Source organism: Theropithecus gelada, chromosome 1 (assembly GCF_003255815.1).
Source record: "Theropithecus gelada isolate Dixy chromosome 1, Tgel_1.0, whole genome shotgun sequence".
Taxonomy (NCBI): domain Eukaryota; kingdom Metazoa; phylum Chordata; class Mammalia; order Primates; family Cercopithecidae; genus Theropithecus; species Theropithecus gelada.
The window spans coordinates 59,641,552-59,668,011 of NC_037668.1; the positions used below are offsets into that span (position 1 = coordinate 59,641,552).

General features: G+C 44.9%; 1 protein-coding gene across 2 annotated transcripts in view; it reads left to right on the forward strand.

Moving 5' to 3' along the window:
- KPNA6 (karyopherin subunit alpha 6) overlaps nucleotides 1-25,936 on the forward strand; it is a 65,957-nt gene extending 40,021 nt beyond the window's left edge. For both annotated transcript variants that reach the window (XM_025376594.1, XM_025376585.1), the window contains exons 2-14: nucleotides 4,034-4,167; nucleotides 6,233-6,325; nucleotides 6,730-6,829; nucleotides 7,964-8,058; nucleotides 9,134-9,265; nucleotides 10,333-10,421; nucleotides 11,665-11,764; nucleotides 12,077-12,240; nucleotides 12,662-12,740; nucleotides 15,887-16,012; nucleotides 16,948-17,075; nucleotides 19,289-19,467; nucleotides 20,112-25,936. In XM_025376594.1, the coding sequence (XP_025232379.1) occupies nucleotides 4,039-4,167; nucleotides 6,233-6,325; nucleotides 6,730-6,829; nucleotides 7,964-8,058; nucleotides 9,134-9,265; nucleotides 10,333-10,421; nucleotides 11,665-11,764; nucleotides 12,077-12,240; nucleotides 12,662-12,740; nucleotides 15,887-16,012; nucleotides 16,948-17,075; nucleotides 19,289-19,467; nucleotides 20,112-20,299 (1,602 nt within the window). In that variant the 5' untranslated portion in view covers nucleotides 4,034-4,038 and the 3' untranslated portion in view covers nucleotides 20,300-25,936. The remainder of the gene's footprint in view (nucleotides 1-4,033; nucleotides 4,168-6,232; nucleotides 6,326-6,729; nucleotides 6,830-7,963; nucleotides 8,059-9,133; nucleotides 9,266-10,332; nucleotides 10,422-11,664; nucleotides 11,765-12,076; nucleotides 12,241-12,661; nucleotides 12,741-15,886; nucleotides 16,013-16,947; nucleotides 17,076-19,288; nucleotides 19,468-20,111) is intronic.
- Nucleotides 25,937-26,460: the final 524 nt, after the last annotated feature.

Genomic DNA, 26,460 nt, shown 5'->3' on the forward strand with positions numbered 1-26,460 from the left:
ATGGTCTCAATCTCTTGACCTCATGATCCACCGACCTCAGCCTCCCAATGTGCTGGGATTACAGCCGTGAGCCACCACACCCCAGCTGTTTTTGTTTTTTTAGAGACAGGGTCTCACTCTGTTGCCCAGGCTGGAGTACAGTGGTGAAGTCCTAGCTCACTGCAGCCTTGAACTCCTCGTTTCTTCAAGCTCTCCTCCCACCTCAGCCTTCCAAAGTGCTGGAATTTATAGGCATGGGCCACCATGCCTGACTCTGGCCCATAATTTTTAACTGGATTCCAAGCATTGTGAATTTTATGTTTTTAATGTCTGGATTTTGTTGTCTTTTTTTAATGGATGTAGGATGTTTTATAGCTGTTCTGTTTTAGCAGTGTAAGGCTTGTTTTTAAGCTTCAGTAGTAGCCTTTTCAGGGAATAGTTTCATCCCACTACTAAGCCATAGCCCTTCTAGGGTCTCTACTATGCCCTGAGCGACCAGGGAGAAATCTCTATTCAGATTTGTCTAAAGTCTCTCAGCCCTGTGTGAGCTCTGGGAACGGTTGAGCTTACGTACAGCTTCTCAGTTGCCTTTTGCATGACTCATGGAGCTTCACCCAGCATGTATGCATCCTTAGTCTTCAGCAAAGATTAAGGGAACCCCAAACAGATTTCCCAATTTTTTTTTTCTGCCTATTTCTCTCCTCGCTGGAATGCTGTCTCACTGTTTTCAGCCACCTCAGTCTCACTGAAGTCTCTAGTCTCTCCTCCACTAGTGAGATTTCCGTGGTGCTGTTTGGGACTCCTCTTCTGCTATAGAATGTGCCTCTGGGCAGAAAGCCAAGGAGACAAGTAGGGCTCACTTAATTTGTTTCCCTCTCTTGGAGAATCACAATTCTGCATTGCTATTGCCCGATGTCTGAAACAGTTTATAGCAACAGGGGAAATCCTATCCCTCTTATTCCATCATGGCTGGAAGTGGAAGTGATAACCGTATTAATATCCAACAAAATTAAAAGGGCAACAAAGGGCATTGTTAAGGAATAATTTGGCTCACTTTATAACACTTCTGTTCACAGTCAAGATACAACAGTTCTAAATTTGTATGCTTCTAATGAAAAATAGTATTAAAATACATAAAGCAAAATTAAACTACAGGGTAAAATGGCTACATTCACTATAGATAAGGAAAACATTAGTGAAGTGAAACATTAATAGAAGAGTTGGACAACATGATGGGTGTGGTGGCTCATGCCTATAATCCCAGCACTTTGGGAGGCTGAGGCAGGGGGATCGCTTGAAGACAGGAGTTAAAGACCAGCCTAGATAACATAGTGAGACCCCATCTCTACAAAAAAAAACTTAAAAAATAGTGGTAGTATGAGCCTGTAGTCGCAGCTACTCAGGCTAAGGCAAGAGAATTGTTTTAACCCTGGAAGTTGAGGCTGTGGTGAGCCATGATCGTGCACTGCACTCCAGCCTAGGCAATAGAGTGAGGCCCTATCTCAAAAAACAAATGAATAAATAAAGAACAACATGATGACAACTTAATTTAATGGACATGATATTCAGAAAGCCATGCATCATAATTTAAGAATACAGATTATTTTCAAGCACACATGGGACACTTACGTAAATTGAGTAAATCAAAAGTAATTAGATATTTAGAACTGAATTACAATACAAATATTAATTTGAATGAAATTTATAAGCCTTAGAAAGGTAATATAGAAGTATAGTGTGGTGCCAGCCACAGTGGCTCATGCCTGTCATCCCAGCACTTTGGGAGGCCAAGGTGGGCAAATCATAAGGTTAGGAGTTTGAGACCTGCCTGACCAACATGGTGAAACCCCGTCTCAACTTAACTACAAAAAATTAACTGTGCATGGTGGTGGGCACCTGTAGTCCCAGTTACTAGGGAGGCTGAGGCAGGAGAATGGTGTGAACCCGGGAGGCAGAGCTTGCAGTGAGCCGAGATTGGCCACTGCTCTCCAGCCTGGGAGACAGAGTGAGAATCCATCTCTTAAAAAAAAAAAAAAAGATTAGCCGGGCGTGGTGGTGCACGCCTGTAATCCCAGCCACTTGGGAGGCTGAGGCAGGAGAATCACGTGAATCCAGGAGGCAGAGGTTGCAGTGAGCCAAGATCGTGCCATTGCACTCCAGCCTGGGTGACAGAGTGAGACTCCGTCTCAAAAAAAAGTATAGTGTAAACATTAAATACTTAGGTATACAACTTAAATTAGAAAAAATGTAGAAAGGAGACAGAAATCATACAGTAGAGAAGACTCAACAAAGCCAAAACTTAAATCTTTCAAAAGACTAAAATCAAAATAGTCAAGTCGGCCGGGTGCGGTGGCTCACGCCTGTAATCCAACACTTTGGGAGGCCAAAGGCGGGCAGATCACAAGGTCAGGAGATCGAGACCACGGTGAAACCCCATCTCTACTAAAAGTACAAAAAATTAGCTGGGCGCGGTGGTAGGTGCTTGTAGTCCCAGCTACTCAGGGGACTGAGGCAGGAGAATGGAGTGAACCTGGGAGGCAGAGCTTGCAGTGAGCCAAGATCGCGCCACGGCACTCCAGCCTGGGAGACAGGGTGAGACTCCGTCTCAATTAAAAAAAAAAAAAAAAAAAAAGGTCAAGTCTCTGGTGAAGTTTCTCAACAACAAAAGAGGGCACAAATTAGACAATATTAAGGATGAAGAAAGTACACAGCCACAGACAACTGATTTAAAAGAACATGAACAGTCTGGGCACGGTGGCTCATGCCTGTAATCCCAGCACTTTGGGAGGCCGAGGCAGGCAGATCACCTGAGGTCAGGAGTTCAAGATCAGCTTGGCCAACATGGTGAAACCCCATCTCTACTGAAAATACAAAAATTAGCCGATGTCTTGGCAGGCTCCTGTAGTCCCAGCTACTCGGGAGGGTGAGGCAGGAGAATCATTTGAACCTGGGAGACATAGGTTTCAGTGAGCCAAGATCGTGCTATTGCACCCCAGCCTGGGCAACAAAAGTGAAACTGTCTCAAAAAAAGAAAGAAAAATATTTTAAAATATAGAAACAAACATTTTTCATGGAAGGGGAAATGTATGGCTAATAACAACATGAAATCTAACCTCACTAGTAATCTGGGATATGCAAATAATCAGCTCTGTGAAATACTTTATGACACTCAGTAGATTGTCAAAAGTGATGATTCCAAGTATTGGGCAAGATATATGTCAGTGGCAGTACATTGGAAGACAACTTTGGCACTAGCTGGTCAAGTTAACATTTATTTACCTACAATTGAGCCATTCATTCCTTAGAACAGCAGTTCTTGGCTGGGTGTGGTTGCTCACACCTATAGTCCCAGCACTTTGGGAGGCCAAGGCAGGTGGATCACCTGAGGTCAGGAATTTGAGACCATCCTGGCCAACATGGTGAGACCCTGTCTTTACTGAAAATACAAAAATTAATCAGTTGTGGTGGCGTACGCCTGTAATCCCAGCTACTCGGAAGGCTGAGGCAGGAGAATCACTTGAGCCCGGGAGGCAGAGGTTGCAGTGAGCCAATATTGTGCCACTGCACTCCAGCCTGGGTGACAGAGCGAGACCCTGTCTCAAAAAAAAAAAAAAAAAAAAAAAGAACAGCAGTTCTCAAAGTGTGGTCTGCAGATCCTTGGGGTTACAGGTGGGAGCCACTGTGCCTGGTGTGTTTCTGTTTTAAAGACTAAATTCTGAAGCAATGAAAGTTAAAGGAGCTTGTCCAAGGTTGCACAGCTAACAAGTAGAAGGGTCAGGATTTGAACCCAGACAATCTGACTCTAGGGCCCACACTTTTAACTACTAAGCTTATACCAATTGCTGTAATACCACCTGTTTAGCAAGCTTAATTGTAATAAAATGAGACAGGGACTGGGGGGCAGGTAGAGATGTCAGGTGCTTATTGAGAGCTCCTAGATAGCTGTATTCCTCCCAGAGTAGGGGAGGGTGAAGGGTGGGTAGGGACAGAAGTCTAGTGAAAAGGAAATGCTGTCCTCTCAAGAGTCTTTGGCAATGTGTATCTTTTCTTCTAGAGACCATGGCGAGCCCAGGGAAAGACAATTATCGAATGAAGAGCTATAAGAACAATGCTCTAAACCCTGAAGAAATGAGACGAAGAAGAGAGGAAGAGGGCATTCAGCTCCGGAAGCAGAAGCGTGAGCAACAAGTGAGTTAACGGGAGTATTCACAAACATACTATTCTGGGAAACAAGTCCCTGTGGTTGGCCTCCACTGTGCACCCTGACTTTCCCTGTAGAAAAGCAACTTACTAGGCAGGCGTGGTGGCTCATGCCTGTAATCCTAGCACTTTGGGAGGCCAAGGCAGGCGGGATCACCTGAGGTCAGGAGTTCGAGACCAGCCTGGCCAATATGGTGAAACTTCATTTTCTCTTCTAAAAATACAGAAATTAGCCGGACATGGTGGCATGCACCTGCAATCTCAGCTATTTGGGAGACTGAAGCAGGAGAATTGCTTGAACCTGGGAGGCGGAGGTTGCAGGAGCCAAGATTGTGCCATTGCACTCCAGCCTGGGCAACTCCATCTCAAAAAAAAAAAAAAGAAAGAAAAGTAGCTTACTTACTGAGTGAGCTACTCATCCAGATTCCTTTGTTGTCAATAAATGTTAGGAGCTTTGAGAAAGAGAAAACTGACCTTATCCCCTTTTCACAAGTTAGACCAACTTAGACATCATTTATGTCTTTACTATAACATTCTAGTTCTAGCTCCTTGTTACCTTTTCTTTTCTTTTTTTTTTTGAGATGGAGTCTCGCTCTGTCGCCCAGGCTGGAGTGCAGTGGCACGATCTCCGCTCACTGAAACCTCTGCCTCCTGGGTTCAAGCGATTCTCCTGCCTTAGCCTCCCGAGTAGCTGGGACTACAGGCGCCTGCCAGCACCTCCAGTTAACTTTTTATATTTTTAGTAGAGACTGGGTTTCACCGTGTTGGCCAGCCTGGTCTCAAACTCCCGACCTTGTGATCTGCCCAGATCTGCCCACCTCAGCCTCCCATAGTGCTGGGATTACAGGCGTGAGCCACTGTGCCCAGCCCAAGACTATATGGTTACCTCATCATCTGCACTCCCACCCCACCCTCCCAACAGGTTCAGTCACCCAATTGTTATTATTATTATTATTTTTTTTTTTTGAGATAAGGTCTCACTCTATCACCCAGGCTGGAGTGCAGTGAGTGACGCGATCTCAGCTCACTACAGGCTCCTGAGCTCAAGTGATCCTTCCTCCTTAGCCTCCTGAGTAGCTGGGACTACAGGCATGTACCACCACGCCCAGCTAATTTTTGTGGATTTTTTTTTTTTTTTTTTTGTACAGTCAGGGTTTTGCCATGTTGCCCAGGCTGGTCTTGAACTCCTGAACTCAAGTGATCCACCTGCCCTGGCCTTCCAAAGTGCTGGGATTACAGGCATGCGCCACCATTCCTGGCCAACTTAACCTGATTTTGCCCACCCTTTTGCTGTACTATCATTCCTTTTTTTCTTTTTTTTTTTAAGACAGGATCTTGCCCTGTTGCCCAGGTTGGTGTACAGTGGCGTGATCTTGGCCCACTGCTGCCTCTGCCTCCAAGTCCTTGAATATCTTTTTCATGTCAGTATTCGGTAGTCTCGTCTTCTCTTTGTGGAATACATTCCAGGACCCACAGTGGATGCCTGAAACTGCAGATATTACTGAACCTTACATATACTATGTTTTTTCCCATATTTTTATCTTTTTACTTAAAGCACTTTACAGCTTCTGTCTGGCACATTTGAATTGCCAGCATCACTACTCTTGCACTTTGGGGCCATTATTAAGTAAAATAAGGGTTACTTGAACACGAGCAACTGCCACCTGCTAACCAAGTTGGTTACTAAGTGACTAACTGGCAGCAACATATACAGCGTGGAGTGGATACACTGGACAAAGGATGTTCACATCCTGGGCCAGACAGAACAGGATAGCATGAGATTTCATCACTACTCAGAATGGCATGCAGTTTATAACTTATGAATTGTTCATTTCTGGAATTTTCTGTTTAATATTTTCAGACCACAGTTGACTGGATAATTAAAATAATAGAAAGCAAAACTGTGGATAAGGGGAGACTAATGTATAAAACTTGGCCTCATTTCTCAGCTACTGTAGTATATCCTTGTCAGTTAATGCCATAATTTAACATTGGATTGTTCTTTTTTTTTTGGTTCAGAGAGTACTCTTAACCACTGTCTCTTTACTTTCAGCTTTTTAAACGGAGAAATGTGGAGCTGATTAATGAAGAAGCTGCCATGTTCGATAGTCTTCTCATGGACTCTTATGTGAGCTCTACCACTGGGGTAAGGCCCCTGCATGTGCCTCAGGCTGACCTGGAAAGTACCTGCTTCTAAGAACAGAAATTGGGCCATTCACATCATCTACTAGCTTTGTCAGTAACCATGACAAGTTCTTTCCTCTGTGGACCCTTTTGTCAGCTTCAGAAGTCAACAGAGATTCAACTGTGTTAGAAATATCTGAGGAAACATTTAAGGGAAGCCATCAGTTGCCTCAGAATTAGGAATCACTTTTCAAATGTCCCAACTTGAAGCACCTATCGATTAAACAGACCCCTTCTCCTGAGGCTGTCTATTGTGCCATCTTCTTGCCCTCAATTTTTTAGAAAACAGGATGCCAAGCAGAATTATGTGCTTACATCTGACTGTAATGTTGGTTTGCGAAGTTCTAAACTTGTTTTATGTTCTAGGAGAGTGTGATCACAAGAGAGATGGTGGAGATGCTCTTTTCTGATGATTCTGACCTGCAGTTAGCAACCACACAGAAATTCCGGAAACTGCTCTCCAAAGGTACAAAGCCTGGCCCTTCTCAGAGAGGCCCTGTATGATTTAGCCTCTTTTCTCTTCACTAATGTCATCAACTACACATGCCCTCACTCATTCTGCTCTAGCCCTACTGACCTTGGTGTTCCTTGTACGAGATAGACACTTTCCTACCTTCACACTGGATATTTCCTCTGCCTGATGTCTTCTATTCCCAGATATCTGTGTAGCAACTCCCTTACTCCTATGATTAAATCCTAACTTCAACATTTTTATCTTTCTACCTTGCCCTACATATTCTTCTCTTCTCCTCCCATCATATTTATCTTCTAACATAATAAAATGACTCTTCCCACTAGGATGTAAGCTGAGGGCAGAGAGTTTTGTTTTTGTTCTCTCCTGTGTCCTTTGTACCTAGAACTGTGTGGCACACCATAGGTACTTAATAAAAATTTAATGTATGATAGGAAAAATACCTCTTGTTTCAGTTATCAAATAGTCTTCCCAAGAAGAGAATACTGGTCTTTCTCGAAAGGGAAATGTGTAGACCACAGTTGTTCATCCCTTAGGCACTCTTCTCTCCCACACCTTTTTTGCTTACATTTAGTAAGCCAAAGATGAGCATACTTAAATTAGGATTGGCTTTACTCTTTAACATTCCAACTGTATTATACAGTTCAAAGACGAGCAGATATTGTGTTTTTTTGTTGTTGTTTTTTGTTTTGAGACGGAGTCTCGCTCTGTTGCCCAGGCTGGAGTGCAGTGGCCGGATCTCAGCTCACTGCAAGCTCCGCCTCCCGGGTTCACGCCATTCTCCTGCCTCAGCCTCCTGAGTAGCTGGGACTACAGGCGTCCGCCACATCACCCGGCTAGTTTTTTGTATTTTTTAGTAGAGACGGGGTGTCACCGTGTTAGCCAGGATGGTCTCGATCTCCTGACCTCGTGATCCACCCGTCTCGGCCTCCCAAAGTGCTGGGATTACAGGCTTGAGCCACCGCGCCCGGCCGCAGATATTGTTAAAACCACCTTACCAGAAGGGAGTTTGGGAATGTTTGTAAGGGGGGTGGTCAGAAGTATCTAAGAAGGATTGCAAGCTGACCCCCATGAAGAGATCAGCAAAAGCTTCTCCTGCATTTTTATTTTCCCTTCTCCCTTATCCAGAGCCTAGTCCTCCAATAGATGAAGTTATCAACACTCCAAGAGTGGTTGATCGGTTCGTGGAGTTTCTGAAGAGGAATGAGAATTGTACATTACAGGTGAGGCCTGAAGGGAAGGGGTTTGTTTTGTCTTATTTTGTTTTTTAATTTTGGGGGGATACAGGGTAGGTATATATATTTATGGGGTACATGAGATGTTTTGACACAGGCCTGCAATTTGAAATAAGCAAATCATGGAGAATGGGGTATCCATTTCCTCAAGCATTTATCCTTTAAGTTACAAACAATCCAATTATGCACTTTAAGTTATTTTAAATTGTGTAGTTATTATTGACTATAGTCACCCTATTGTGTTATCAAATAGTAGGTCTTATTAATTCTTTCTGGGTTTTATTGTACCCATTACTTATCCCCACCCCACCCCCACTCCCCCACTACTGGGAAGGGGCTACTAGGTGAAAGCCCTACTTCCAAGAAATTGTAGTGAGATGTTTCTATTGACATATCTCTCGGGAAGTATACAAGTAATGTTAAGAAACATTCAGGAGAAACCATCAGTTCCCTCACAGCCAAAATATCTTTCTTAAAACAATTTCAAAGGAAAGACACAAGACTATGATAGACTGATCATTCATTTACAAATCAGAGGGTATAGTCCACTACCTGTGTCACCGAGGCAAGTCGTTTAGCCTCTCTGGGTCTCTTGTTTCAGAGATGGGTGATGGGTCAATCCATTGGAACTTGCCAGAACTCAGCTGAAAGGGACTTTGAGAGACACATTTCATTCTAGTCCTCATTTCAGAAATGAAGAAAGTGAAGCTCAGGAAATAAAAAAGTGACCTGGCAAAGGATGCATGGGTTCTGTGGTAGTGCAGGACTAAACCTGGGACCCTAGAAGCCCAATGTCTTATTCCCATGTATATCACATCACTGCATCTTCCCACTCTCTAAAGACGGGAGGGGAAAGGCTTGTATTTTGTGTGTGTGTGTGTGTGTGTGTGTGTGTGTGTGTGTGTGTGTGTGTTTTAAATTCGTAGGCAAGAGGCTTGCTTGTGTTTTGTGAGGTTGTTTTTGTTTTTTTAAATTCATGGGCAGGAGGCTTACTGTTCTGAGCCAGCTGATAGGCTGCTCAGTCTGAAATGACCTTTCAATCATTGCTTAATCTCACTTTCAGTTTGAAGCTGCCTGGGCTCTAACGAATATTGCCTCTGGAACCTCTCAGCAGACCAAAATTGTCATTGAAGCAGGGGCTGTCCCCATTTTTATAGAGCTGCTTAATTCAGACTTTGAGGATGTTCAGGAACAGGTAATGCTTAGATTTGGTATGATTCTTTATAGTACCTGTGGTATAATAAAAAATGTATTTGGTCTTTGTCCTGGTTCTTGGCACAGTGTAAAAACTCTTGGAATTTCCTGAGCGATAGGATGGTCCCTGGGACTTGCAACTGGTATCTCAAGTGGGGGCAGTCTTGTGGAACTAACCTGTGAGGTCTACATTAACTCTAGTGTTAGTGTCAGAATTGAATTAAATTGTTGGACACACGGTTGGTGTCAGAGAATGGGTGGTTGATGTGGAAAAAACTCTATATATTTGTTGTTGGAAGTGCCATTGGAAAAAAGACACCACAGTACCCATATCTCAGTACCCAGAGATCATGGAGATAAAGGTACAACTTCCATTTCTCCCATTGAATTCTTGCTAGTTGGATAGAATTGGAGAGTGGTAGTGGGCACTCTCTTCCATTACTACATATAGAGTTGGTCCAAGGCAACTACAAGAGTGCAACTTTCGCCAGGCACGGTGGCTCATGCCTGTAATCCCAGCACTTTGAGAGGCCAGGGTGGGCAGATCACGAGGTCAGGAGTTCAAGACCAGCCTGACCAACATGGTGAAACCCCATCTCTACTAAAAATACAAAAAATTAGCTGGTTGTGGTAGCACACGCCTATAATCCCAGCTATTCAGGAGGCTGAGGCAGGAGAATCACTTGAACCCGGTAGGTGGAGGTTAGAGTGAGCCATGATTGCACCACTGCACTCCAGCCTGGGTAACACAGCGAGACTCCATCTCAAAAAAATGCAACTTTCTGATTACTTTCTCCTTTTCTGGGTGATGTTGTTTTGGCTTCTCTGCCTACAGTACAGATGGCAGCCTGTCTCTCCCGGCTGAACCAGGAACTCCCAGGGGATAGGTCCTTGTAGAACAAGTGCTCAATAAGGATTTCAATAGAGAGGTTACCTGAGCTTATATAGTGTATTTGGGGCCTTGACATCATCCTTATCCTGGTGGGTACTCACTTTGCAGTTGTGACTATAAAGTACTCACAGAAGTACCAGGCTTTGTGGGTGACAGTTTCATTATCCCCTTTTCAGGCAGTCTGGGCACTGGGAAACATAGCTGGAGATAGCTCTGTTTGCCGAGATTACGTCTTGAACTGTTCCATCCTTAATCCTTTGTTAACGTGAGTAATTATAATAATCTGTACCTGGGTGTCTATAGGGTGGCCATGTGGCAGGTCATTTGGGGGCAGCATACTTGATTCCTTAAGATGATAGGTAAGTACGAAAACTATAAAAATGCATTCTGATTGCCAAAGTAAAGATAGGTATCTTTGGAGATTGAGAAGGTTGTGGCCGGGCATGGTGGCTTATGCCTATAATCCCAGCACTTTGGTAGACCAGAGCAGGTGCATCCCTTGAGCCCAGAGTTCAAAACCAGCCTGGGCAATGTGGTGAAACCCCAGCTCTACAAAAAATACAAAAAGTTAGCCAGGTGTGGTGGCACGCACCTGTAGACCCAGCTACTTGGGAGGCTGAGGCAAGGAGGATCACCTGAGCCCAGGGAGATCAAGGCTACAGTGAACTGTGATCATACCATTGTACTTCAGCCTGGGCAACAGAGTGGAAAAAAAAAAAAAAAGATTGTGCCACCCGTCTGCCAAGAAAGATGTTGTTTCTCACTTCATGGCACTGCATAACCTCATCTTAGTCATACCCTCATATCCTCCTCATTTTTGAGCCAGGGGAGAGAGGCAGGACTAGCCCATCTGGAAAAATCCAACTTTCTCTACAAAATGCATTGATTTGCTATGAGGTCATGCATACATACATTGGACGGCTCTGTTGTAAATTATAGATCAAAGACCCCATAAAGCGTCATTGTATCCCTCTCCCATCCTTCCCTCCATGCCCTTAGAGTAAACTATGTCTAAACCAAAACAGATGAATGAACTGTTCTTCAGAGACCACAGTCCCATAGCCTACCACTATCACTTTCTTGGACCCTTCACAGAAAATTATTCCATACTGTGTGGCTAAAACTCTCACAGTATACCTATAGCTTTTATTTCTTAGACTTTTAGCTTTTATTTTCAGGGAACACCATTCCTTGTCCTGGACTTGTGGCCAGGGTTATGGGCACGATATATCCTACCTTAGAAGCTTTATAGGCTTACTCGAGATCTAGCCCTCTGTTTTGTCCCTATTATCTATGGTATTAACTAGCTACAGCTGGTCCTGAAATGAATACTCTGTATAGAGGTTGGCCTTCTGACTAATACCAGCTCTATTAACTTAGGTCTATGAGTAGGAAGAAACAGGCTGCTAGAGTCTGAGAAGTCTGATTGGATTTGTCTCTGGGTTCATTGGCAACAGCCCTATGCCAAGGCCTTAGTGCTCAGGATCTGGCTTTGCTGTTTCCTTCAGACTCCTTACCAAGTCCACACGACTGACAATGACACGGAATGCGGTCTGGGCCCTGTCAAATCTCTGCCGAGGGAAGAACCCACCCCCAGAGTTTGCAAAGGTGAGAGAGCTACTTACTAGACCCCGAGTGACATCAGGTTCCTTCATATGGAGTTTTTAAGTCTTTGGGATACTCTCTGGAGTCTCAAATCATGGGAAACTGAAAGAAGCAATTGTTAGTGAAGTAGATGATCTTGTGTGCCTGGATAGTAAAGTGAAAAGGTAGATCTAAATGTTTAACTTAGTAGCGATCCCTAGGGTCTGGAATTACTTTGTGTGTGTTGAGAGCGGGGGTGGTTGCAGTGTTAGGGTTCATGATAGAGCTGATATAGTCTTGTCCCCCTATGACTCTTTCTCACTCCGCTTCCCACAGGTCTCTCCTTGTTTGCCTGTACTGTCTCGCCTACTCTTCAGCAGCGACTCAGACTTGCTGGCAGATGCTTGCTGGGCCCTTTCTTATCTGTCTGATGGACCCAATGAGAAGATCCAGGCAGTCATAGACTCCGGAGTCTGCCGGAGATTGGTAGAGCTGCTGATGTGAGTGGTCTTACAAGGGGTACAGGTTCTGGCTAGGCACGGTGGCTCACGCTTATAATCCCAGCACTTTGGGAGGCCAAGGCGGGCGGATCACGAGGTCAGGAGTTCGAGACCAGCCTGACCAACATGGTGAAACCCTGTGTCTACTAAAAATACAAAAATTAGCTGGGTGTGCTGGCAGGCACCTGTAATCCCAGCTACTCGGGAGGCTGAGGCAGGAGAATCGTTTGAACCTGGGAGGCGGAGGTTGCAGTGAGCCGAGATCACTCCATTGCATTCCAGCCTGGGCGACAGGGCAAGACTCCGTCTCAAAAAAAAATAAAAGAAAAAAGAGGATAGGTCTCAGACTAAAGAGATAAGAGTCAGCAGGGCCAAAAATGGTGTGCTGGCCTTCTGCTGATCAGATCTCCCTCCTCTGTAGGCACAATGATTACAAAGTGGCTTCTCCTGCCCTGAGAGCCGTGGGTAACATCGTCACTGGGGATGACATCCAGACCCAGGTAAGAAAGAGGAGGGTGTAGGATCTTAGACCAGCTATGGAAGAGCTTGTGGAGAGCTGCCTGTGGACAAAAGCCTTTCCTGCAAAGGGCTGTGGTCCTGATGGGAGGCACTATGGTCTAAGAAAGAAAGTGTAGGCTTGAGTGAAAAGTTCCAGCTCTGTTACTCTCTAAGCAGTCACGGGAAACTTGGTTCCTTCTTTTCTTCCATAAATTGGGAACAAATCATCATCTAATGGGTAAAGGAAAACTAAATGGAATAATTGGGCTTACCACCTGGGACATTGTGAGATAGTTAAGTTTGAGTCATGGTCCCTTTGAGATACTGAAAGCTATGGAACTCCACCCCTACTTACTAGATCTTTAGGGTCTCATGGATATCATGGACCTTGGATTAATCTTTTGTAAATAGCCCCTCTGGTGAGGGCATAGTAAACAAGGTTCGCCTGCTCAAAGGCTAGAGATTTGGGTATTCTTTGGGTTTTGAGTAGCTGGCATAATTCTGTGGGGTTCTGGACAGGTTTTTTACAGGTGAGTAGTCTCACTCAAACACTCAAACCCACACACTCATTTTCTGGGTTACTTTGTATATGTATATGCATGTACTTTAAAATACAACATAAATTTTACCATTTTAACCATTTCATTGGCATAAAGTACATTCACATTTTTTCTCTGTCATTACCACTAGCCAGCTACAGAATTTTTTTATCATCTCAAACTGAAACTCTGTACACATTAAACAATAACTCCCCATTCTCCCTTCCCCTTAGTGCCTAGTAAACACCATTCTATTTTCTGCCTCTGTGAGTTTGAGTGCTCTAAGTACCTCATGTAAGTGGAATCATACAGTGTTTATTCTTTCTCGTCTGGTTTATTTCACTTAGCCTAGTATCTTTAAGATTCATCCATGGCCGGGCGCGGTGGCTCAAGCCTGTAATCCCAGCACTTTGGGAGGCCGAGATGGGCGGATCACGAGGTCAGGAGATCGAGACCATCCTGGCTAACACGGTGAAACCCCATCTCTACTAAGAAATACAAAAAATAGCCGGGCGAGGTGGCAGCGCCTGTAGTCCCAGCTACTCGGGAGGCTGAGGCCGGAGAATGGCGTGAACCCGGGAGGCGGAGCTTGCAGTGAGCTGAGATCCGGCCACTGCACTCCAGTCTGGGCTACAGAGCGAGACTCCGTCTCAAAAAAAAAAAAAAAAAGATTCATCCATGTCATAGCATGTATCAGAACTCCTTTGTAAGGCTGAATGATATTCCATTGTGTGTATATACCATATTTTATTTATCCATTCATCCATCTGTAGACATTTGGGTTGTTTCCACCTTTTGGCTATTGTGAATAATGCTGCTATGAACATTGGTGTACAAATATTTGTTCAAGTCCCTGTTTTCAGTCCTTTTGGGTATATATCCATAATGGAATTGCTGGATCATGTTCTAATTTTATGCTTAATTTTTTTGAGGGACCACCATACTGTTTTGCACAGCTGCTATGCCATCTTACATTCTCACCAACAATGCATCATGTTCCAACTTCCCCACAGCCTTGTCAACGGTTATTTTCCGTTTTTCTTTCTTTTTTTTTTTTTTTTTTTTTTTTACAATACCCACCCTAAAGGGTGTGAAGTGATATTTCATTGTGGTTTTTATTTGCATTTTTCTAATGATTAGTAATGTTGAGCATCTTTTCATATGCTTATTGGCCATCTGTGTTTTTTTGTTTTTTGTTTTTTGTCGTTTCTTTTTTTTTGAACACATGTCTATTCAAGTCCTTTGCTCATGTTTTAATTGGGTTGTTGAGTTTTCTGGTTGTTCAATTTTGGGAGTTCTTCATATGTTCTGGATATTAATCTCTTATCAGATACATGTTTTGCAAATATTTTCTCTTGTTCTGTGGTTTTATCTTGTAACTTTGGTGTCTTTAAAAAAAAACTTTTTAATTTATTTAATTTTTAAAAATTGAGACAGAGTCTCTCTTTGTCACCCAGGCTAGAGTGCAATGTTGCCATCTCGGCTCACTACAACCTCTGCCTCCTGAGCTCAAAGCAATCCTTCCACCTCAGCCTCCCAAGTAGCTGGTACTACAGGCATGCACCATCACGCCTAGCTAATTTTTTGAATTGGTTTTTTTGGAGAGACAGGGTTTTACCATGTTGCCCAGGCTGGTCTTGAACTACTGGGCTTAAGCAATCCTCCTACCTTGGCTTCTCAAAGTGGTGGGATTACAGGCATGAAGCCACCTCGCCCAGACCCACTTTCTTTTCTTTTTAAAAATTTTTTTAGAGGGTATCACTGTGTTGCCCCGGCTGGCCTTGAACTCTTGTGCTGAGGTGATCCTACTGCCTCAGCCTCCTGAGTAGCTGGGACTGCAGGAGCATACCACTGTGCCCAGCTTACTCCAATGTCTTGATGCACAAAAGTTTTTCATTTTGATTAAGTCCAGTTTACCTGGGCCAGGTGCGGTGGCTCACGCCTGTAATTTCAGCACTTTGGGAGGCTGAGGCGGGAGGATCACTTGAGCCCAGAAGTTTGAGACCAGCCCTACAACATGGGAAGACCCTGTCTCTACAAAAAAAATTTTATTTTATTTTTTTAATTAGCAGGGTGCAGTGGCACCCTGCTACTCAGGAGTCCCCAACTACTCAAGAGGCTGAAGTAGGAGGATTGCTTGAGACTGGGAGGTCAAGGCTGCAGTAAGCTGTGATCATGCCACTGCACTCCAGCCTAGGCAACAGAGCGAGACCCTGTTTCAAGAAAAAAAATTAGGCCAGGCACTGTGACTCACGCCTGTAATCCCAACACTTTGGGAGGCCGAGGCAGGCAGATCACCTAAAGTCAGGAGCTCGAGACCAGACTGGCCAACTTGATGAAACCCCATCTCTACTAAAAATACAAAAATTAGCCGGGTATGGTGGTGGGCGTCTGTAATCCCAGCATCTCGGGAGGCTAAGGCTGGAGAATCGCTTGAAACCTGGGAGGCGGAGGTTGCAGTGAGCCGAGATTGTGCCACTGCACTCCAGCCTGGGCGTCAGAGCAAGACTGTGTCTCAAAAAAAAAAAAAAAGGAAAGAAAAACATTTAAAAAAATTAAAAACAGTTTATCTAATTTTTCTTTTGTTTCCTATGCTTTTGGTGTTCTAGGTCATTCTTAACTGTTCAGCCCTACCTTGCCTTCTCCACTTGTTGAGCAGTCCCAAGGAGTCAATCCGAAAGGAAGCTTGCTGGACTATTTCAAATATTACTGCTGGCAACAGAGCTCAAATACAGGTAAAATAGGCAGGGAAGTCAAGGGGCATGGGAAGTCATAGGAACATGGGAGGTTGCTGGAATATTTGCTTTCAGAAGAAAGAATTTGTTTCCCTTTAAAAATTGGAGTCAATTGGCCAGGCACGTTGGCTCATGCCTGTAGTCCCAGCACTTTGGGAGGCTGAGGCGGACGGATCGTGAGGTCAGGAGTTTGAGACCAGCCTGGCCAACATGGTGAAATCACATCTCTACTAAAAATACAAAAATTAGATGGGTGTGGTGGCGGGCACCTGTAATCTCAGCTATTCGGGAGGCCGAGGCAGAAGAATCGCTTGAACCCGGGATGCAAAAATTGCAGTGAGCTGAGATCTCGCCACTGTACTCTAGCCTGGGCAACAGAGCGAGACTCTGTCTCCAAAAAAAAAAAAAAGAGGGGCCAGGCACAGTGGCTCATGCTTGTAATCCCAGCACTTTGGGAGGCTGAGGTGGGTGGATCATGAGGTCAGGAGATCGAGACCATCCTGGCTAACATGGTGAAACCCTGTCTCTGAAAATACCAAAAAAAAAAAAAATTAGCCAGGCGTGGTGGCGGGTGCCTGTAGTCCCAGCTAGTCGGGAGGCTGAGGCAGGACAATGGCACGAACCCGGGAGGCGGAGCTTGCAGTGAGCCGAGATCGCGCCACTGGACTCCAGCCTGGGTGACAGAGCGAGACTCTGTCTCAGGAAAAAAAAAAAAAGAAAGAAAGAAATTGGAATCAACGTGTACTATTGGTCAAAGAAGCTGTGTAACCAAAACTGGGTTCTTCTGTAGTAGCCTGTCACCTATATAGGAAGAACAAAAGAAAACTCCCAGAATGGGGAAGATGACTAAGTCTTAGCTGATTTGGGGACTAGATTTATTTATCATCCTGAAATGACTTTTTCTTTCCATCTGCCTCCCCTCAATCCTCTCTCAGGCTGTTATAGATGCAAATATCTTCCCTGTGTTGATCGAAATCCTTCAGAAAGCAGAGTTTCGTACAAGGAAAGAGGCAGCCTGGGCCATCACCAATGCCACATCAGGAGGAACCCCTGAGCAGATCAGGTATTACATTCCTTTCCCATTGTCTTGAATGATATGGATGCTCTCCCTGTTTGCTCCTGGTTTATAGGTGACCTATAAACTGCTCTTGCTCAGACAGGTCTGCCCCCTAGTCTTGATGTAATAGAATTTTACTGGTAAACTGCTACAGTGTCACTAGAATCTGGAATAGATTCCATGTAAGCCATGTGGGAATCTGTTGGAGATTCTAGTGACACTGTAGCAATTTACCAGTTTTCCTTTCTGGAGAAGAGAAACATGACATGGGTATCCATCTTTTCTCTACCTTTTCCTATCCAACAGAGAACTGAAATCTATGTAGTTCTCAATTATTTCTACAAATGAAGGGGAACCGTGCTGTGGCTCACTCAAAACAGTTTCTTCATGCTGGCCAACATAAGAAGACTCTATCTCTACAAAAGATACAAAAATTAGCTGGGCATGGTGGCATGTGCCTGTAGTCCCAGCTGAGATGGGAGGATGGTTTGAGCCTGGAAGGTCAAGGCTGCAGTGAACTGTGATTGTACCACTGCACTCCAGCCTGAGTGACAGAGCCAGAGTGTGTCCAAAAAAAAAAACCAACAAGCAAGCTGGTGTGATGTCTCATGTCTGTTATCCCAGCACCTTGGGAAGCTGAAGCAGGAGGATCCTTAAAACCCAGGAGTTCAAGACTAGCCTGGGCAACATAGGGATACCTCATGTATACAAAAATGTAAAAATTAGCAGGTTGTAGTGGTGTGTGCCTATGGCCGCAGCTACTCAGTAGGCTGAAGCAGGAGGATCACCTGAGCCCAGGAGGTCACAGCTGTAATAAGCTGTGATGATGCCACTATACTCCAGCGTTTGCCACAGAGCAAGGTCCTCTCTCAAACAAAAAAGCAGCTTCTTTGGGAAATTAATTTGGGGTATGAGACTTGAAAGAAGCTAATAGAAAGCTATTTTGTGTATGTATACTCTTTTTGAGACCGCAACCTCTGCCTCCCGGGTTCAAGCGATTCTTCTGCTTTAGCCTCCTGAGTAGCTGGGATTACAGGCGTGTGCCACCACACCCAGCCAATTATTTGTATTTTTAGTAGAAACGGGGTTTCACCATGTTAGCAGACTGGTTTTGAACTCCTGACCTCAGGTGATGCTCCCACTTCGGCTTCCCAAAGTGCTGAGATTACAAGCATGAAGCACCAGGCCTGTGTACTCTTTTATTTTAGTTTCCATTATCTGAACATTAGTGGGAAGTGGTGGGAATAGATAGGTGTCTTGCCCTTCACATGTTGCCTGTTAAGGGGAGCATAGTCAGTATATGTAAAGCCTTAGGAGAAAAGAGATAGCTGTTGAGTTAAGCTTTGAAGGATAAATATGGGATTATAAAAGGCCTCTTAGGGAAAAGCATAAATAAAGGTACAAGAATCAGAAACCTGGAGACCTTTACAAGTGTGACTAGAATGTATTGTCCTTGGAAGGGAATAATGGGAGGCAGAGCTAGAAAAGAACTGGGAGCCAGATTGCAGGGCATCCAGGCTGGGCTGGGCTTGTGGTATTATGGTATTGTTGTGCCACAGAATTTGGAATTCAGGGAAATAGGGAGCCTGTGAAAAATTTTAAGCAGGGAAGTGATATGTTCAGAGGGGTAATGTTGCAGCTAAGGAGACATTAGAGGCAAGGAGGAGGAATGTTTGGTAGCATCCACATGTGAAATGAACTAGACCAATATCAACAGGAAGGTAGAGAGATAGAGAAAGGATAAGCAGTTATCAAGGCTCAGTAAGAGCAGTGGCTCACACCTATAATCCCAGCACTTTGGGAGGCTAAGGTGGGAGGATCACTTGAGACCAGCAATTTGAGACCAGCCTGGGCAACATAATGAGACTTTGTCTCTACAAAAAATAAAAAATAAAATTAGCTGAGAATGATGGCACACACCTGTAGTCACAGCTGTTTGGGAGGCTGAGGCAGGAGGATCACTTGAGCCCAGGAGTTTGATGCTGCAGTGCACTGGGATCGCACCACTGCACCCCAGCCTGGGTGACAGAGCAAGACCGTCTCAAAAAAAAAAAAGACTTAGTTGGGGAAGACTCTCATTCTCTGGTGTGGAATGAGGTGTTGCACAATTCTTAAAAATAAAAAAATAGTAAGAGTGAGTTGGTGAGAGTGCAGAGTACCTGCCCAGCACTTCATTTGTCCTGTACTAGTTTAGAACTTGCCTGGTCTCTGGCCCCTAGGTACCTGGTCTCACTGGGCTGCATCAAACCCCTATGTGACTTGCTGACTGTAATGGATTCGAAGATTGTGCAAGTGGCCCTCAATGGACTGGAGAACATCCTGCGACTTGGAGAGCAAGAGGGCAAGCGCAGTGGCTCAGGGGTCAATCCCTATTGTGGCCTCATAGAGGAAGCCTATGGTATGTGCCCTCTCCTCAATCTAGGTCAGAACCTGAGACTAGGCCTCCAACGTGGTATACATATGTTGGTGGTGGCAGAGTGTGGGTTGGGGAGCATCCATAGCTTCCATGAGACTGACGTCTGTGTCTCCAGAACAGTTAAGAGCTCCTGCCCTAGCCAAGTATAACCATCACAGGGTTTCAGATGTTACCATGAGTATAACGGGGATGAACTGAGTAGCTGGGGTACAGTTAGGATTTGGACTTGGCTCATCTTTTGAGTTCAGAGTTGTCTCCCACCAGTTTCTTCTCCTTCTAAGGAGCGATAGATAAGTTCTCTTTCTGATAGGTTGTACCTATAAGAGTGCTGGATTGACTCATCACTCATCCCTGAGAGGCTGATGATTTGCCCAGGTCATGTACCTAGTTTAAAGCAGAATCAGGACTAGAATCTCTGTAACTGACATTTTGGTCTCTTTCCTTTGGGATTCTGTAGTTTTGAGAAGAAATCTTAACTCTCCTCTTTCAGGTCCAAGAGTGATCTGATCATATGAACTTGTGTTTGTAAGCACTAACATACCTCATGGAAGGAAAAATAGGTAAATGTTTCACCTGCCCATAGAAAAGCACTCACACTTCCCTCTCCTTCCTTCTTACTATTGTAGGCTTGGATAAAATTGAGTTTCTCCAGAGCCATGAGAACCAAGAAATCTACCAGAAGGCCTTCGACCTCATTGAGCACTACTTTGGTGTAGAAGACGATGATAGCAGCCTGGCTCCCCAAGTGGATGAAACGCAACAGCAGTTCATCTTCCAGCAGCCTGAGGCCCCCATGGAGGGCTTCCAGCTATAATATCTGCCTCCGGGGAGGGGAGGGGATGGGAAGCACCACCAGCCAGCGGAAGAGCAGCCCCTGGTGGGCGGGAAAGCAGTGTCCCCACCATCAGCCACCACACACCTCTGCTGCCCTGGAGACTGTGCTCTTGACCTGCTCCACCCCCTTCCCTGGAGGGAGCACCCTCTGGACAGACAGAACCATCTGAGGCTCACCTTTGGGTTTTGTGACAAGAAGGGGACGTGTTGGGTTTTTCTTCCTTACACTATATTTTGGCTGCACACATGTCTTTAACCCAGGAGCCCAGGGGTAGACAAAGGAGGACTAAGGTAATCAATTTGCACCTTTTTTTATTTTTATCTTTTTTCTTTTTTTCTTCAGTGGTGACTTCCTTCCCTTTATCTTTTTTCATTCTTCCCAGTCCTCTGCCCTGATCTGTGTAACTCTTATCTTGGGTACTTGAGCAGACGGTATATTCCAGAGGTGGGAGGTGGGAGGGGAAGGGAGAAACCCAAAACAAAGTGTTCTTGCTCTGACAGAATATTAATCTTGTACGCTTGGATTGAGTTATTTAATTTTTTCTTTTGCACATTTTTCTTGTATTAAGATTGCTCTTCCCAAGAGCCACGAGTTCCTGGTTTTAATAAACCCAGCTGCCTGCATTGCCTGGGACTAGACTAGGCTGATGGGGAGGCTACCATGAAACAAAGGTCCCTCCTTCCCTCTGACTCTTTGCCCAGACCTCTTTAGTTTGGGAGATCCTCCTCACTCTCCTGGAGTGTCTCAAGTACACCAGTGGGAGTGCAGGGGAGGAGCACAGGCCTTCACATGGGGCTTCCCACGTATAGCTACTGATCCCATATTTCCTACTCACCTTCCAAATGGTGCGACCCAACTTCATTTGTTTACTTGAAAATTCCCACTCGGGGTTTAGAGAACCTCTGAGGTGGCTGTATTTTCTCCTAAGCTTGAGATAGGGGGCTGTGGTCCTTCCTCTCTCCTGAGGAGAAAGTCCCTGCTCTGGTGACCTGTAAGCTGCAGAGGAGGTTGGAGTGAGAGTGTCATGTATTGGGATAGTCAGGGATCCCTGCCTTTGGCCTTTTCTTCTTCTTCCTCTTCCATAGTTGGATCATGTATATTTTACTTCTAAAGGAGAGAAGGTCAAAAAGTTCTGTATTTTTTTATATTCTATATATTAGGTAGGTCAATCTTAATTGGTCTCAAGAGGAAGAACTGTCTGTCATTTCTGTAAGTAGGATACTGTGAGGAAGACCAAAAAGAGATGTGGATGCTTCCTTGCTCAGGAGGCCTGAGCTTGGTCCTTTTCCTCTCTGCTTGGATTCTGGACCACCACCTGGGACCAACCTTCAACTCTGGAACCTTCATAAAGCAGGTCAGCGTGGCCTGATTGTCCCAGGACCTGAAGGGAGCAAGGATGGCCTCAGGGCCTAGTGAAGTCTGCTACTCTGTCCTTACTGCTGAACATCCTGCTTGTACCAGGAAACTCAGAAGCAGTTTGCCTTGTCAAATTCAATCTCAGTGGCCATTGTCCACATAACCAATCACCCATGGCTGCCTCTCCTATTATCTATTATCACTGAAACTTAGTAGCCTGCTTTTTTTTTTTTTCTTAAGAGCTATTGCTTATCTTCCCTGTTTGGGATCCTTGTTCCTGGTTTAGGTTTTCCCTTCCTTGTGACGATTATAATCCAGATGCCTTTTCTTTCTGTTTGAATTACAGTAGTGCATTGCCTCAGTGGCTTCCCTGTGCCTGTGGGTGGATTACATGTGATAGTAAAGCCCACCTGTTTGGATGGGAGTAGAGGAAGTTGGTGTAGACCAGCTGTGGAGCTGAAGGCACAGTCCGCCCCACCCCAACCTCCCCACTATGGTTAGTCAAGAGGCATCCAGCTCCAAGCTCTGCTTTTCCTTCCTCTGAAACAATACCATTCTTGCTTCTGTTGCTACACATCTCCTGGCTCAGGTGAAATCCACGCCCTTCTGCTTATAGACCTAAAGTTCAGGTACTTATTGCTGGCCATTGGTCTTGAATTTTCCCTCTCCTAGTGCTGCGGTCCCACTTCAAAGCCATTTTCTGAGGAGGATGGTTTAGGGCTGGCAATTGTCCCTGAAAAATCACACCCATGTTGTACCACCTTGGTGAGTCAGATGCCACTCATCAGCTTGGGAATGATGGCTGCCAACTCCCAATCTCCCAGGAAGGCGGGGGGCAGAATCGTTTTTTCACTTGGCCTGCTACCTCCATTACAAAACCATTCTCTTACAGTTGAAAAAAAAAAAAAAAAGCCCTCCCCCACCCAACCTCCTCCCATTGTTCTCATCCAAAGGGCAATTTAGTAGGATCTACTTTGTACATCTCAAGTAACAGTTAAGTCCCTGATATTGGGACCAGATTCTTAGTGTAAGACATACACATCCTGCTTGCCCAGCTGTTCCTCCAAAATCTGCTTTGGCTTCAGCTCCGGGTCCTGTACCAGATGGAAAATTTTTTTGGTTATCTGGTTGCTGCTTAAAGCCAGTTTTCCCTAAGAGCTCCAAAGGCTAAAGTCTACTGGGGGCAGAGTGTGAGGCTAGATTTCTCATCAAAGAAAAGTGGCCTCTAGGAGTTTTCATTTATGTCTTCTCCAGACCAGGTTTTGCTGTTATCTTCCTTTAATCAACGCTTTCAACCAACAGGTGAAGTTCTTCCAGCCCACAGAGTCAGTAATACCATCTTTTCTATCTCCCCCTTTCCTTTGACCATGTAATGAAGCAAAATATTATTTATTTAGCCCAGGCTTGAGAGCCACTGTTTGTGGGCAGTCTCCATCTAGATTCCAGACCCTGGCCTAAGCGAGCTAAGGCTCTCTGGTTATTGCCAGGATGGAGCCCCCCTACCCCAGTCTGCTGTAGGGAATACCCTAATTAGTTGAGGCATGCTTTTGGAATCCTGGCATGTTGGCATATGGCTGGTCTATCCTTTTTAAGATCTCTGGTTAGGGGTATCTAGATATGGATTAGGAGGGACAAGGAGCCCTCTTCTTGACTAATATGTTCAAATACTTTTTTGAACAGTGCCAGCCGCTCCAGGCATCCCACTCCCAAATCATCATCTTTAGTACTAACAGGGTCTCTGGTCTTAGAAGCCTGCCTTCAGATGCCAGCTGACCCCAGTGACTGCCTGGCCTTGATGTTGGCTGCAACCTTCTGATAGAACCACATGGATTCCACCCACTGCTGGCCAGTCTTGTTACATGGGTCAGGGAACACAAATGGCACCCCCAGGGAGCAGGTGTTGACCTCAGTTTTCAGACACCCTTGGTGTTCCTCCTTACCTAGAGCCCATTAATCTACCCCATCAACTCTCTGCCACGAAAGCCATCTTCCAGGAGCCCTGTTTTTTGGAGCCGAGCTGCACAGATTATAGCTGCTATTGTACTTAAATAAGGGAGAGGAAAAGAAGGTTCTCAGGTACAGACTTTCTATTTTTCTCAAGCCAAACCAGTTTAAAATGAAAACTGTCTAGCAGAATGAACTGTATTTCCATTTTTTCATGTCTACCCGCCTTCCCCCCATACCCTAAAGTTGTACTTGTTTCAAGCAAACTAGAAGGAAAGGATAGGAAAGCCTGACACTACTAACCTCACCTCCCATACACCTCTTTGAAGGCCCCAGCTCTTTTGTTCAGGCCTCTCTTCTCCCCTAGACTCACTCAGCTTGGTATCCATTATCTTGAGCATTCTTCAGGGGATTCATCTAGGGTTCAGATTCCAGACTCTCAGCTGAAGACAGGGAGCCAATTTCCCCAGGTCCTTGCAGGTAATCCAGGGACCCAGTAGGGAGAACAGGCTGGCTGGGGCATTAGGAATGTATGTACCTCTCTGCCTCCCTGGCAGCCTGGGGAGCGGTGGAGAGCTCGGTGCACTAAACCATGGTAAACATCTCCCTGATAGAACTACCCTTTAGTGAGTGTGAGACTGAGATATTGCTTAGAATAAATTTCTTCCATAGCCATTTAGGATTGCATGTTCTAGACCAACCTTGTCCAGTATGTTTTCTGTTTGAGCTTTTTCATTCTTTTGGTAAGCCAACAAGTTGAGAATTTGGCCCTACTGGGGTCCATGTAGTGGGCACTAGCTGCTCTTTGGCCAAGGCCTTCATAAATGATTCAGTCTCTCATTATCTGTCCTCTAGCCTCATACCCTGATTTAGACTGTGGCAAAGGAAGAATTTGAGGTCAAGACCAACCAAATCTGTGAATTCAAGCTGTTATTTTTTTCTCTGCAAGGGCACTTTGCTTCAGGTCTGGGCTACGTGCAGAACCTAAGCTGGCTGTGAGAGTTAGAAGAGGCACCATTACATGTTAGGCCCAGAACACCATGGGAAAAAGTTTATGTAGCATATCTTCAGTGGCCTGCCTAGCTGCTCCTGGGCCAGCCTGACTTCTGATGTCCACATAAGCTCATACCTGAACCCTGCTGCTGAACCCCAGCCCTGTTCTCTTGTAACTATTATATATGCCATGTCCTGGGGGGCATTGAAGGAAGTAAGCTCTCAGAGACCCTACCTCTGACTCAGAGCATTCCTTAAAGAGTCCACATCTGGCCGGGCGCGATGGTACACGCCTGTAATCCCAGCACTTTGGGAGGCCGAGGTGGGCGGATCACAAGGTCAGGAGTTTGAGACCAGCCTGGCAACATAGTGAAACCTCGTCTCTACTAAAAATACAAAAAAATAGCTGGGCGTGGTGGCAGACGCCTGTAATCCCAGCTACTTGGGAGGCTGAGGCAGGAGAATCACTTGAACCCAGAAGGCGGAGGTTGCAGCGAGCCAAGATTACGCAACTGCACTTCAGCTCGGGTGACAGTGCGAGACTCCGTCTCAAAAAAAAAAAAAAATCCACATCTTCAGCTGGGCACGGTGGCTCATGCCTATAATCCTAGCACTTTGGGAGGCCAAGGCAGGTGGATCACTTGAGGTCAGGAGTTCAAAACCAGCCTGGCCAACATAGTGAAACCCCGTCCCTACTTTAAAAAAAAAAAAAAAAAGCCGGGTGTGATGGTGGGCAACTGTGATCCCAGCTATGCGGGAGGCTGAGGCAGGAGAATCTCTTGAACCCAGGAGGCAGAGGTTGCAGTGAGCCAAGATTGCATCAGCCTGGGTGACAGGGTGAGACTCTGTCTCAAAAAAAAAAAAAAGTCCACATCTTCATGAACCCTCAGACTCTGAAGCTGGGTGTCGGCTTTTTTAGCCAGCTTTTGTGGCAATTGCCTTTGACCTATTAAAGAAGGAAAGTGGGTAATGGAGTCCCAGCCACTCAAGAGACTGGATATCCCCCAAGAATGGCTTGAGTTACCAGCTATGGACCCTTGGAAGATGAATCTAATCCTTCTCACTGGTTTTTCTTTGCAAATTCATTTGCTTTTATTTTTCTAATAACTATAAACTCTATTTTCCATGTTCTCAGGGCCCCTGGGTAGACAGACACAGCTTGATTTCAGAGCATACGTAGGCCAAGAAACCATGGCATTGAGTGTGCTGAGTCCAGACAAATGTTATTTATATACACATCCAAATTTGAAGAGAAAATGTATTTCTTTAGGTTTCAAACACTGTAATAGATATAAAGCAAAAATAAAAACCTGTTGCAAAGTTCTAAATTGTCTTCTTTGGTTTGGAGTGACCCTAGACTGGATTTGGGGGAAAAGAATAAGGAGGTGTTTAAACTTGTAGCTTAACAGTGGAAATAAGAGTTGTACCAACCTGTACCTGCTGTAAAGTTTTTTTCATCGACTTTATTGAAATATAATTGACACAATAAATTGTACATATTTAAAGTATGTACACTTTGATAAATTGAAACACATATGCACCCATAAAACCACCACAAGATAGTGAATATATCTATGATCTTCATAAGCCATAAGCTTCCTGCTTGAGAATCCCTCCTTTCTGCCCCACCTCCAGCAACCACTGATCTGTGGCTGTCACTGTAGTTCAGTCTGCATTTTCTAGAGTTTCTGTAAATGATTTTGACTTACTGTCATCAGCACTACTCTACAGCCCTTTGAACCCTTTTTTTTTTAAATGGAGGTTTTTATTCTTGGCATCCAGGCTGGAGTGCAATGGCGTGACCTCGGTTCACTGCAACCTCTGCCTCCCAGGTTCAAGTGATTCTC